At 40.3% G+C, this 14905-nt stretch overlaps 1 protein-coding gene across 14 annotated transcripts in view; it reads right to left on the bottom strand.

The window, feature by feature from the left end:
- RNF38 (ring finger protein 38) overlaps positions 1-14905 on the bottom strand; it is a 132947-nt gene that overhangs the window by 15587 nt on the left and 102455 nt on the right. For 13 of the 14 annotated variants that reach the window (XM_005504591.4, XM_065045576.1, XM_065045583.1 and 10 more), the window contains 5 exons: positions 14597-14764; positions 10582-10752; positions 8649-8810; positions 5532-5638; positions 3924-4008 (listed from right to left, as the gene is read on the bottom strand). In XM_005504591.4, coding sequence (XP_005504648.2) covers positions 3924-4008; positions 5532-5638; positions 8649-8810; positions 10582-10752; positions 14597-14764 — 693 coding nt within the window. The remainder of the gene's footprint in view (positions 1-3923; positions 4009-5531; positions 5639-8648; positions 8811-10581; positions 10753-14596; positions 14765-14905) is intronic. The other variant, XM_065045577.1, reaches the window with a different exon arrangement.

The following is a 14905-nucleotide window of genomic DNA, read 5'->3' on the forward strand; positions in this document are numbered from 1 at the left end:
AAGGTCCTATATGCAGGCCTGACCCACTTCTTAGGGAAGTCTGCTGCCTCTCTGGGGCCAGGGTTAAAGATGTAAAAAGGAAACTTCCTGCCCTGGTTATGACCTCAGACTACATCCCACTAATAATTTTTCAGGTAGGCAGTGATAAAACTGAAAAGGGAAAACTAAAGATGATCAAGAGGCCTTGGGATGACTGGTCAAGGGATCAGGAGCACAAGCAGTGCTCTCTTCTGTCCCCACAGTTGCAGGGTATGATGAAGAAAGATACAGGAAGACCCAGCAGATAAATACCTGGCTGCAGGACTTGTGTCCCTGGCAGAATTTTGGGTTTTTTGATCATGAGTTAGCTTATATGGCACCTGGCCTGCTAGTAACAAATGGGTTGCATCTGTCTCAAAAGTGGAAACGAATCTGGGGGCAGGAGTTAGCAGGACTTATTGAGAGGGCTTTAAACTAGATCTGAAGTGGGAGGGGGAGGAAACCAGGTGTGGCAGAGGCAAACCCTAAGGCGGCATGCTGGCATCCGAGGGTAGTGCTAACGAAGCCCTTCAGTCTGCCATCCCAGGAGAATCAATGGCTCAGCTGAAGTGCATCTATACAGATGCAGGCAGCATGGGCAACAAACACAAGTAGCTGGAAGCCCTTGTGAGGCAGAAGAACCACAATATGTTTGCCATCACAGAAACATTGTAGGATGACTCTCACAACTGAAGTGGTGCATTAGATGGCTATAAACTCTTCAGAAGGGACAGGCAAGGAAGGAGAAGAGGTAGGGTAGCACAGTAGGCTAGGAAGTGTTTTGATTTCTGGAGCTTGATGAGGGTGATGATAGGGTTGAGTGTCTACGGGTGAGAATCAAGGGCAACAAGGCAGACATCCTGGTGAGGGTGTGTTACAGACCACCCAACCAAGATGAAGAGGCAGATGAAATATTTTTGCAGGCAGCTGGGAGAAGTCTCTCAGTCACTAGCTCTTGTTCTCATGGGAGAACCAGATGTGAACCTACCAGATGTCTACTGGAAATACAACACAGCAGAGAGGAACAGTCTAGGGGGCTCCTGGAGTGCATGGAAGACAACTTCCTGGCACAGCTGGTTAGTGAAACAACTAGGGAAGGAGCCCCACTGGACATGTTTGCAAATAGAGAAGGACTCATGGGCAACATGTTGGTTGGAGGTCGCTTTGGTAATAGTGACCAAGAAATGACTGAGTTTACTATCCTTGGAGAAGTTAGAAGGGTGGTTAGCATAAGTGCTACTTAGGACTTCTGAAGGGGAGACTTTGACCTGCTCAGAAGGCTGGTTGACGGAGTCCCTTGGGAGGCAGTGCTGATGGACAAAGGAGTGCAAGAAGGTTGGTCTCTCTTCAATACAGAAATCTCAGAGACACAGGAGCAGGCTGTCCTCATGTAGTGGAAGGTGAGCTGCCAGGGAAGGAGGCTTGCATGGCTGAAAAGAGAGCTTTGGTTGGAACTTAGGAATAAAAGGAGAATTTATAACCTTTGGAAGAAGGGGCAGCCTCCTCAAGAGGAATACAAGAATTTTGTGAAGTTATTCAGGGAAAAAATTACAAGGGCCAAAGACCAAGTAGAGCTGAACCTGGCTACCACTGTGAAAGGCAAAAAGAAATGTTTCTATAAATACATTAGCAACAAGAAGGCTAAGGAGAATCTCCACCCCCTGATGGATACAGAGGGAAACACAGCAACAGAAGATGAGGGAAAGGCTGAGAATATAAATGCCTTCTTTGCCTCAGTCTTAAATAGTAAGACCAGTTGTGCTGCAGCTACCAAATTCCCTCAGCCAGAAGACAGGGATGGGGAGCAGAACGAAGCCCCAGTAATCCAAGGGGAAATGGTTAGTGACCTGCTACACCACTTGGACACCCACAAGTCTATGGGGACAGATGGAATACACCCAAGCTGAGGGAGCTGGCGGAACTGATCACTAAGCCTCTTTCCATTATCTATCAGCAATCCTTGCTAACTGGGAAGGTCCCAGTTGACTGTGAGTTGGCAAACGTGATGCCCATCTATAAGAAGGGCCAGGAGGATCTGGGGAACTATAGACCTGTCAGTCTGACCTCAGTGCTGGGAAAGGTCATGGAGCAGATGATCTTGAGTAACATCACATGGCACATACAAGACAACTATATGAGCAGGCCCAATCAACATGGGTTTACAAAAGGCAGGTCCTGTTTGACCAACCTGATCTCCTTCTACAACAAGGGGACCCACCTAGTAGATGAAGAAAAGGCTGTGGATGTTGTGTACTTAGACTTCAGTAACGCCTTTGACATCATATTCCACAGCATTCTCCTGGAGAAGCTGGCAGCTCATGGCCTGGATGGGTGTACTCTTTGATAGATAAAGAACTGGCCGGATGGCCAGGCCCAGAGAGTTGTGGTGAACGGAGCCAAATCTAGTTGGAAGCCAGTCACAAGTGGTGTTCCCCAGGGCTCAGTATTGGGGCCAGTTCTGTTTAATCTCTATCAACGATCCAGATGAGTGCACCCTTAGTAAGTCTGCAGATGACACCAAATTGGGTGGGAGTGTTGATCTGCTGGAGAGTAGGAAGGTCATACAGAGGGATCTGGACTGGCTGGATGAATTGGCTGAGGCCAGTTGTATGAGGTTTAACAAGGCCAAGTGTCACGTCCTGCATTCAGATCACAACAACCCCAGGCAGTGCTACAGGCTCAGGGAAGAGGGGCTGGAGAGCTGCCTGGCAGAGTTGGGGTCTGTGGGTGTTGACTGACTGCTGGCTGACTATGAGTCAGCAGTGTGGCCAGGTGGCCTAAAAGGCCCACAGCATCATGGCTTGTATCAGGAATAGTGTGGCCAGCAGGACTAGAGAAGTGATCGTGCCATTGTACTCAGCACTGGTGAGGCCCTACCTTGAATACTGTGGTCAGTTTTGGGCCCTGCATCATAAGAAGGACATTGAGGTGCTGGAGAGAGTGCAGAGGAGAGTGATGAAGCTGGTGAGGGGTCTGGAGCACAAGTCTGATGAGGAGCAGTGGAAGGAACGGGGGCTGTTTAGCCTGGAGAAAAGGAGGCTGAGGGGAGACCTTATCGCTGTCTACAACTACCTGAAAGGAGGTTGTAGCATGGAGTGTGTTGGTCTCTTCTCCCAGGTAGCAAGGGATAGGACAAGAGGAAATAGCCTCAAGTTGCACCAGGGAAGTTTAGACTGGGTATTAGGGAAAAAAAAAGAAATCACAGAAAGGGTTGTCAGGCATTGGAAAAGGCTACCTAGGGAAGTGGTGGAGTCACTATCCCTTGAGGTGTTTAAAAGGCATTTAGACAAGGTTCTTAGGGACATGGTTTAGTGCTAGAGTTAGTTTAGGTTATGATTGGACTTGGTGATCCTGAGGGTCTCTTCCAACTGAAATGATGCTATGATTCTATAATTATCTTGGACATTAAAGAGGGTTCTACATCCATAGATGTGGATTACTGTAATCTTTGGATGTTCAAGAAAAAAAGGCAGTAAGGCAGTTTTGTAAACATTACATTTAGATTAATTAATACTGCAACACTACTACTACTCTACAAAGTTATGCACACAAAACTCATAACTTACCTGTTCCTTTGAAAGTGCTTCACTTCTGTTTTGTATTTAAAATCAATTAAAACTCAAAAGAAGAGTAGTATGTAGAATATAAAAACTGAACAATTTAATGATTACAGGCCTAGAAGGGTGAATTCTGGGAAAGAGCAATAGACAAAAAATAAAGCTAAGCACTTCTAATATCCAGTATTGCCAAAAAAAATTGAAAGAATGGTTTCTGAATCCTGTCTTCACAGTCATTACATTTATTTGAAAGGCAAAAGCAAGATCAAAAGCAAAATATAATAGAAATTTATGTGTTGTGTGAGCTAACATCTGTTCTTTAAAGGCAGTTGTTGTTTGCACACCAACCTCATAGTTTTCCACCTCTCCATCTTCCACATCCAACTCAAAGCTGAAAGCTGGTCCAACTGCAGGTGGCACTGGGAGCATTGATCTACCACGAGAGTAAACAATTATAAGGTTCAGCATCTTGCTGAAGGAAAGCACAGAAACATCTGGCAGAAGTAAAGTAACCTTACAGATCCCTCTCAAATCAACACGTTCTCAGAACTGGTACAAACAATAAGTTTAAAGTCAAGGATAGATATTGGAAGTGAAAGCGTCAAAGGAAAAAGCTAATTCTGCCACTTTTTGATAGTGAGAGTGCTGCCCTTTTAATTCCACACATGCCTCAGCTGATACTTGCAACCAGGCTCAGTATTATTACATAAACTAAGCTCTTAATTATCACAGATTATGAAGAGCCAACACTGACAATAACTAACGTTCTGGTTTTAAATACATTTTATTTCTTTAAGTGGATAAAATATTAATGAAGAAAAAGAACCCTAAGTTCACTTAGCTCTCCAATACAAAAGCCTTGAAACTTCATAAGCTGAAAACACACAGTGAAGATAAATATCATATGCTGGACCAACTTCCATACTGAAGGCAAGCACAAACTCATTTCTCATGTACTGTGATGCTGATTAAAGCTGAATCTTCTTCATATGGAGAGACAAGAGAGAGATGTTTCTCTGTTTTTATATATGACAAGCATTTTATGTCCCCCCCAAATAGTATTACATGTCAAAATGCACAGACACAGAAATTCACAGTATTAAAATATATTAAAATCCCACTGAAGGCATCAGGAATTACTGTGTCACGTTGTGTCCTCAATGGACAGGCAAGAAGCTAAGACGCTAGTCTCAGGCTGTAAGATGCAAAGCTGAACAACTCCACTAGATCAGACTTCTGGTGCCATTTTCATGCCATGTCTGAAATTGTACAGAGAGAAACTACAGATCTGGTGACAATGTTTGATTATTTCCTTGTCAATGTCACCAATCTTTGTTTTCCAAACATTTTGTACTTATTTCCAAAACAGAACACAGAACAGTAATAAATCTCATCGTATATATCTAAACTCCAAAGAGAATCCACCATAACACACTAAGATAATTCCTAAATGTTAATTGTCCCACATATTTTCCAGAAACAGCTCAGAGGCAGAATTCAATAACTGTAACAGCGTAGCAGTTCAGCCAATAAAGAGTAACAGGTCACAAAAGCTCCCATCCTTGTGTTTCACAATTAAGAACCAAACATACGAATTTATTCTCTAAGTGAAGACTCTTAGGACTTTATCCTACAGTGTAGGATGCTCCTCTGTAGGACTGTCCAAGAACTAAGTTTTAAAATTTGTTGAAACGTTTATGAAGCGTTCAGAAACTACAAGCGTTCAAAACTACATTGAGCAAAATCGTTAACTTATATTTTTCCTTGCTCAAGAGCGTATGTTACTCAAAATAGGCTGAAATATTAACACAGAAATCAAAAGTTTCCTCCTCTCTGGGACAGCTGAACTATGACTGTTGTTTGGCAGAGTCCAACCATAAAATGTGCTGAGACTCTTGTTCAAAGTCATGTGACTTCATAATACGTTACGTAGAAGTAAACGTACTTAGAACTTACAGCACATAAGGTAACAGGCTGGGATGGTATGGGTGTGGTGGTATTGGCTGCTGTGATCGGTATCTGCTGCGCGCTGTGAGTCTTCGAGGCATAAAAGGTGAATAAGGCTGCAAGAAAGAAGAAAATAAGCTGGAACTTGTGGAATGGGAACTTGGGTCCAGTTCTGGGCTCCCCAGCACAAGATAGACATGGACACACTGGAGAGAGTGCAACAAAGGGCCACTAAGATGGGACTGAAGGATCTCACATATGAGGAAAGGCTGAGAGTTGGGACTGTTCAGCCTGGAGAATAAGATCCCTCCTCTCAGGAGGGATCTTATCAAAGTATACAAATACCTGAAGAGAAAGGTGCAAATAAGATAGAGACAGGTTCTTTTCATTGGTGCCCAGTGACAAAACCAGAGGCAATGGGCACAAACTGTAAAACAGAATGCTCCCTCTGAACATTAGATAACACTTTTCAACTGTGAAGGTAACCAAGCACTGGTACAGCTTGCTCAGAGGGGTTGTGGACTCTCTCCTCCTTGGAGATATTCAAAAGCTGACTGGACATGGTCCTGGGCAACTGGCTGTAGGTGGCCTTGCTTGAGCAGGGGATAGGACCAGATGACCTCCCCCTCAACCTCATCTAGTCTGCAAGTCCGTGATTCAACATTTTGTTCTCTTAATCATGAAATAAAATGAAATCTGAGTATTGAAATCCACTTCCAATAAAACATTATTAAAAAAGCCAGCCTCTGCTCAAATCAAAAAATAACCTCAGCCTCAGTTTGAAACAACTACCATCAATAACACAATCATACTATTCCACTTGAAAAAGTAGTAACACACAACAGAAATCCTTGCAAGCTCTTGTGTTCTTAGTCTACATGAAGGCTGATCTGAGAAACACGACCTGAACTGCTGACTTCTCTTGCAAATATAGAAGCCCAGGCTTTTGGCTTGGTGCTATTATGCAGGTTTGAACACAAGCAGTTGAGTAAAGAAGCCTTTAAAAGTATTTTAAAAAAGATTTAAGATTAAAAAAAAAAATTAAAAATCCCACAACTTTTAAATAGTGGTGTATATTTACATTTATGCTAAAAAAGGACTGAAGCCTTTCAAGTGCAATGTGGAGAGTTTAATCAGTACAATTTCTGCAGCTGGCCAACGCCTAAAGAGACAGTCAAGCCTAAAGCTTAAATGCATTATTTACATGGATAAATCATGGGAGTTTTGTCATAATTTTCTTCATTTGCATGCTAAGCTCTTTACTTGTATATTTAAGTTTTCATCATAATTGTTCAAAATTCCTTACATTACCCACTATAATGGGATAAAAAATTTCCAATTAAATGCAAACTATGTTTTTCCAGAAATAGTCAAAGTACTAAAATTATTTTAGTAATTTTTTAAAACTGTAATTTATGTACCACTATTGAATTAATACTTTAAAGCCTTGAGACTTCTTTTTAAAACAAAGAACACTGAAAGTCTTTACTAACATGTTTTTCTTCTTCCATGTTTGAAATTTAAGAAACTGCAAAAGCTCAATACCAGCTAAGTTAAGAGCCCCTAACTTTACAATGGAAACATTATTAACAGGTGGCCATGATCACACATAAAAATTACATATGAATGCCTACACAATGAAAAAAAGCCAAGCCCTTTTTCTTCAAGATAAGACCTCAAACTAAGACATAACAAATATCAGTTTTACTGGTTTGTGAATTCTGCAAGCCAAAAATATAATCAGAAATCATTGTGTTCAGTGAATGAAAGAGAATAAAAAATGCTGCCATTCCATCATTTAATAAAAATTAAATTTTATAAAGATTTAGGATTACTTTATACAAGACTATATGACTACTTGTAATACACCTCTATTCTACTCCTCAGTGACACAAAACCAGAACTGAAGCAGACAACTGCTGTATAGTCTGGAAAATACGTTATTTTGTTCTTTCTCTACTTTACAGACTGAACTGGAAATCAAGAAAGCTTTACTCCAACCAAAATATTTGTGATTAACTGTAATTCACCTAACAAACATATTGAATAAAATACAAGCAGTTTTGGAAGTGTCTTTGTCTCCAGGGTGCCCCATAGTGACTAAAAACTTAACTGAAAATCTGTATAGCTTTAGTATAACAATGAGCAGAATATTTTTTTTAAATGATGAAGACTTATTTGAACCTTTATAAAAACTACAGCAAGCATTTAACTAGGTTGTGTGATTTTGAAAAGACTAAGAAGTTATGTGTATATTCTGTAGTCACAGGGTCTAAAATTTAATTCTCATTTAAAATGTTAAATAACAGTATGCCTCTAAAACCACCCGTCAACTTGATGCAAAAGGTCAAACACTAAAAAAATTCAGAGCCTATACTGGACTCCAAGTATTACACAGGCAGGAGAGGTGGTTTTTTGTTTGTTCTGTTCTGGGTTTTGTTGCTGTTTCGTGGGGATTTTTTGTTTTTGTTCTGTTTTGTTTTAAACCAACCCCCACAAAACAACAGTGCACCACAAAGATCCCAGAGGTAGCACACATACTGGACACATCACAGAAGCAGAAAATTCAGCACAGACTTTATCCTGCACCAGATAAAACTTTTTTTGTGCTGCTGCTGTTGAACTGCCTGTAGGTCCCCAGAAAGTCAGCTTAAAGCAAGCCTGGCTGTCTTTATAGCACAGAAACATCTAAATTATGGAAGCACTCCATACAACTGCCTGCTGCAAATTGCAAACACTCTGGAGCAGAACTGTTTTAAAAGCATTCCAAATATTCATGACTTGTGGAAACTCAACATTCAATGAAGAACTAGCTACAAGTGACAGCAGCTTTTCTAAATGGTACTAATTAGTTTCTGCAGCACAAGTCCTGGACTGTGTGGCAACATGGAATGTCTTCTAAGTAACCCCTGCAGATAACGTTATCAGAAATCATTTGCTGGTACCATAAAGTTACCCTTAACTCGATTTTAAAAAGCTTAAAGAAAATACCACAGTATGCAGCTATAGCCAACAACAGAATACAACTGCAAGAAGTGCCACTTTTCAACAGAATGTACTATAGAATAAAGATCAAGGCTGTTAATACAGCATGAATAAGAATGTAGTGCAGAAAATAATACTTACTACACCAAATGGCACCTCCTGGTGTAAAGGATCATGGGTTAAAAATTGGAGAGGAGTTGAGGGAGGCAATGTTGGTGGATGGGCTGACGGAGGGTATGTAAAACCTCCTACAGGAAGATGTTCTCCAAGCAGTTCTACTTCATTTTCTATTCTTTGAAGTGGCTGTGGGGAAAAAAAGAAACAACAAACAAACAAACAAACAAAACAAAAAACAGGCTTTGTTGCAATAATAGAGATGCAATTTTTCCCCACTAAAGAACAGCAATGCCAGCTGTATATTCTGAGCTGCTGTGGTCAATTTTACAGGGTTAAAAAAAAAAAATTAAAGCTATAACTGTACTCAGTTTCACACATTTACTCTGTGAACAATTCCTGTGTCATTAACACTACCAAAAAGCAAAGACAACACTACACATTTGATATAAATTCACCTTTTCCAGCTAGCCATTCTTATAGACCAGGAATTTATGCGATCTAGCAAATATAGGAGTGGCTGTAATTTCCTGTGTCTTGCATTTTTCAGGACAAATATTTGCTCTCCTTCTTGCCAGGCTGCTCTCACTGTACAACTATGCGAGAGAAAAAAATAAACAACCATAGACAAGAACTGAAATTGTGCCAGAAAATCTGAAAAGTGGAGAGGAAACATGGCAACTCCAGTGGATTAAACTGCTGATGACATTCAGTAATGCTTTCCTAGGAGGGTCATGCAAGCAGTACTAACAAGAACATGCAGTCCAAAGGTTTCAGAAGCACAAGTTTCCAGGTCAGTATTGTAATCTAGTCAACTGCAGTACACCAGTCAGGCCCAAAAGTGGTCAAGAAAAAAAAATGACTTGTCATTGTTTAATTAATAAACGTTTCTTGTTCCTGACACCAAATTATACCATTTCAAAAAATTCGTCTAAGAAAGCCACCCTGTGGAACCAAAGGAATGTTCTGTTTCCATGTTATGTAGAGAAAACTTTAAACACAAGGTATTCTTAAACCACTAAGATACAAATTTTTGCCAAGCCTAGTCAATAACATAAGCTAAAACCCAAGCTCACATATTTTCTGAAGTCAAGTCTTATGAAGATTACCAGAGAAAACTGTATTTTCCCTGCTGTTTTCCCATCATAAGTGATTGCAACCCTGTCCACACCTGAGACATGGCATGGAGAAGTCTCAGGAGTGTTTGTAAGGAACAATGAAGCTGCTTTCTGCTTCTGCATTAGTGAAGTATGGCATCTTCTAGTCAGAGGGGCAAACAAATGGATGTGAGTATAAAAATAATCCCAGAGTAAGAGCTGTAGGCCAGAACTAAAACTCCATTTTCCCCTCTAATTCAAAACAGGGTCACATTTTCCCATGTTTGCATAGTCTCTATCACTAAGCCCCAAGTCAGCTTAAGCACAAGGCATCAATAACTTTCATAAGTGTGGGGAAAAAAAAGGAGATTGTAGGCTCTGGAATATGTCTGGATAATGTAAGGCCATTATGTTCTAGGAAAACCACTGGTGATTTAAAAATTAACTAAGTAACATGAAAGGAACATGCAAAGAATAACATTCTATGCTTTCTTCTCTCAGCTCAGTTTTTCTCTGAGACCACTACTGCACTGCACAACCTCCTCTGGATTTTCTCCTCCTTCCTGGGAAAGAAATAGCTGAAGGAATAGTTGGTGAAGCAAATTTACACCTCTTTGCAGAAGTAAAGGGCTATGGAGAAACAGCACAAACAACAGGTGGTGAAATCTGAAGAGAAACATGGTGAACTTTAAAATTCGTTTTTCATATTCACACTAAATGGTTACAGACTTGCTGAGGAAATATAAGTGCAAAAAACTATTACTTTAAACAAAATCATTCTGTTTCCTTGGCCAGGTATCAGCATCATTTGCCCATCCAGCCCCACCAGTTCCATGGAGAGGGGGGTAAGAAGCATCACTTACCGACCGTGACTGCTGTGCTTGGAAAGGAACAAACTGTCCTGGAGGAGGCAAGTGAGGAGGATGGTGTGGAGACATATGAGGAGGATGCAAAAGGAATGGGTCACTAGAAATGAGGGGTGGAAATGCTGCATATGGTACAGGTAGGTGCTGGACCGAACACGCCTGAAGCATCTGAAATGAAATGAAAACAACATATTTTTGTCTCTGGCACAAACATTCCCTACAGAAAATTCTATATTTACTATGGAAAGATATCATTAAAACAAAGCAGTTCTCTTGCCTCCTTGAAAAAGCCTCCAAAACACACATAAATAGTAACTCATTCAAATACAAAAGGAACAGTGATTAGCACAGAACAGGAATGTGCTTTGTGAAAGAGTGCGGTTTTACTTTCAATTCTAGGTATGAAGAAGTAAGAAAACCTGAATTCTCTTCTTGCTCTTTGATCCATCATCAGAATGTCAGGCACTTCTGCTAATTTTTTGACAATTATGAGAGCAATTAATAAGATACTTCTGATTAAATCTTATGAAGAATGAAGACCTAGTTCTGATTTCCCACTTTTTTTCTTTTCAGTGATGTCGCACAACATGTATTTTGCATTCTGACTATAATGGCATAAAATCGTAAAGAGATCTAGTTTAAGACTAGATTACAGTAGTGGAGGTGGAACTATCACCTCAGTTTACTGTGATCATGACCAAATGTAAATCTTTACATGCACTGAAACAGTAGCAGATTAATTTGATCTGACTACCATTTTCTCTTAAATGCTGACTATTGTTCACCCTCAGCTACTACAACATTTTTCTAAGAAAGAAATACAAGAGATAAGTGTTTCTATTGTTAAAATATTTTTTAAATTATATTTTACTAAATTGAAACCTGTTCTCTGAAATAGTTGAAGACAAGTTTGCAGGTAGAACATCACATAGTGTTCTTTAAAACAGGAGAAAATATTGGGGAAAATATTAAAACAGGTTTCATGACAAGATTCTATATGGTAAAGATTACCATAGCTTCAATATATATTTGGAATGATCTGTGCTATGCCCATGGCACCTTTTAGGTTAGAACAAACGAGGTTGCATTATCTTTCAAATGGAAAGAAATTAAAACTACCTGTTTATTCATTCACGCTTTTAGAAGACTTCTGCTGTTTGAACAGATGGTTACAAGAAGTTTTAAAATTAATGAAGGTATTTCACAAATGGCATTTGTTTACAGTTACAGATGTAGCGAGAGAGAAATACTGAAGTAACGAAAGGATACTGAGAAGTTTACAAAGCTGTAGAAATTAGCTCACAAGAACCATGTTAAGTTCAACAAAGGCAAATGTGAAATCTGGCACTGCGAGAGAGTAACTCCATGGAGCAGGATGCGAGTACGCGGCTGAGGAAAACATGCAGGCTGACTCAATGTGAGTGATAATTTATTGCCCGAGATAGCGTGCATTTATACCAAATACCATAATTATGCATACTTGTCTCTATCTAATAGGCTAAGCACTAAAAGGTTACATTTACTTACTCCACCTACTTGGGTTTAGCTAGCTACGTGCATCCCGCATTCTTCTGACTCTTATCTCTTCAAGGATATCCTGACCCCGCCTTAGTTAGTACTTTTCCGTTCCCCCTTTCCCACGGCCTAATAGACAAGCTAACTTAGGCCTACTTATGTCAACTAAAATGGGCTCTGCTCGTACAGTTGCTTGGTGGACTCCTGTCCATGTTCCTTGAGCCAATCCCTGACAGCATGACATTTTGAGACTGAGTGGCTGGTAACCAGATTTGCAGAAATGCATCAAATAGGAGTGCACAAGAGCCATCATGTATTCCTGCAGTCAAACAGGCTTACTGCACACTGTGCTGCATTACTAAGAATGTAACTAGTGGGTCCAGTGAAGTGATTCTGCCCCGCTATTTGGATCTTGTGAAACACTATCTCAATTCCTGTGTCTGGTTTAGGCCTTCCCAGTGCCAAAGAAAGACACTGACATACTGAAATCAGTCCACTTAAAGACAAAGACAACACAATGACCAGGAGCTTGGAACACACTTGCATAAAAGAAGAGGCTGCAGAACTGGATTTGTTTTGGCTTACAAGAGAAAACGAAGCTAAGATCTCACTGCTGTCTCAGGTTTCTTCATGAGAGTGGATAGGCAGAATCCGACTCTTTCTTAAGGGGCAAAGTGAAAGGACAAGGATCAATGGGACCAAGTTGCAGCAAAGAAAATTCAATCAGATTTACAGAAGAAATTCTTCACCACAACAATATTGAAACACTGGAGCAGAGGCTTAGAGGGATTGTGAATCTCCATCCTTGGCAACTGGTACTGCTCTTAGCAGGTGACCACCACAGTCCCCTCTTAACTTAAATTATTCCTCAATTCTGTGATACAATTAAAGAAAGCATAAAGTCTGTCTGTTGACGTTACATAAACTCAACCCTAGTTATTTATATGTACTTGTACGGCATCCATTCTGTCAATACATTTGAGTAACTGTTGTACACTCAGTCCAAACAACCTGTATATATTTAAAATACAGCTGCACTGTCGAATTACAGAACACTTTTTGAATTGTACATATAATACACTTGTTCAAAGCAGAGGGTAAGATTATTAGTATCTGTTGTTTGGATTTCCCTAAGCCCCAGTACAGTTTTAGCTTTTTTTTTCTTTTGTTATTTTATAGGACATGTTGCTTTCTTGTTTTGCTGAATTTACTACGCAAGTATTGTTCAAGTCTCTGGGTATCCAGTCTAAGATTGCTTTGCTCCACTAACACCACCCCTGAACAGAAGAAAATAGTTGTCTCTCATCCAGCCTCTGTGATACACACTGACTCCTGTAACAGATTTTCACCAGTTTGAAAGGTAAGGGGAAATACAGCCCACAAATATTCCAGACTAGCCAGCAGTATGCTGCAGACCTTGTCCCTCATGGGGATAAATGGCACCTGGACAAGGTGAATTCAAATTAGCCCCACTCTTCAACAAGCAGCTTAAAGAAATAGGTGGTCACATCAAGAGCTTTGTTTCAGTGTCATGGGCTTGTTCATGCCCTCAGGTCACAGAATGTGCAACAGGAAAAGTTAAGCTACATATTGCTGGCAAATGTACAGCAGGCACAGACCAATGTTTACATCAGAACTATAAAAGGTTACTGAACACTATTGTATTTACGTATGTTATTACAGATTCATACTAGAAAAAGGAGGGGGGAAAAAAGCTGTGACTCTTCTAGCAGGTTCTGCAGCCTTCAAATGTACAGCTGAAACTTCTTGGGGTACACTTCCTCAGCTCTAGTGTCTGTTAGCACTTGATGAAATTTCCACAGAATGGCAGCATCAGAATGCTATGACCTGGTAAGTGGTATCTCAAGAGTTGATACACAAAAATTTCTGAGAAAACAGTTCAAATTCTTTCAGATTTAAAGCTGACAAAATAACCAGTCAAGGAACTTTATTTTACTGCCAGAAAAGCATAGAGAGACATCATTATTAAGGAATATTTTGATTCATTTTAGGAGAGCACTTTGAGACAGAAGAGCCCTTCTCAGCTTTTAGTCATCTTTCATGATCTCATTACTTTTCAGAAGAAGACTGACTTTGGAATATCAGACATTTTTGTGTATAACCAATCCCTGAACAAGGTCTCTACTAAGTAAGATGTTTTTTCTAGATGAGCTGCCTAGTAACTGCCATAGAAACCTTCAATTTACGATCTGAAAGTATGCAGAATGTCTGCTAAGAAGTCAGTTCATCAGCTAGCATTTAGTTTGAATTAAAAACCACCAGGACTCTATAAAACAAACAGTCATACTCCATAAAGTTGGCAGCTAAGTACCACATGCTTACCAGTTCTAAGGCCTACACTGCCATGCTACTGCAATTTACCACAAGGAAGAAAAATTGCTATTTCCCACAGAATTAAAGCCACAGACACTGAAGCTCCAAGGTGCCATTCCTATGTCTAAGATTGAAGCTGGTATAACTACAGAGACCCACTTACTGGGGGAGGCACACTGCAAACCGGAAGGTGCTGCCCACTGAAAACCACTGAGCACCCTGGAACCTGCTGTGTGCTGCATGTTGGGATGTGCTGGCCTGTGCAAAGTGGTATCCCATGCGGAGCCACCGTGGTCACTGTGTATGAGACAGGAACTGTGCCCTGATGGATCTGCAGCAAAAAGAAAATTAATAACTTACTGTAAACTCTGAACAGTGTTGTACAGCATGATAAGCAAGGCGGTAACATTTTACCTACATAGCAGAAAAAATACATTCACAATTGAGGTGTAAAAGGAGACAAATGCTTGTA

This window comes from Columba livia, chromosome Z (assembly GCF_036013475.1).
Source record: "Columba livia isolate bColLiv1 breed racing homer chromosome Z, bColLiv1.pat.W.v2, whole genome shotgun sequence".
Lineage (NCBI taxonomy): Eukaryota > Metazoa > Chordata > Aves > Columbiformes > Columbidae > Columba > Columba livia.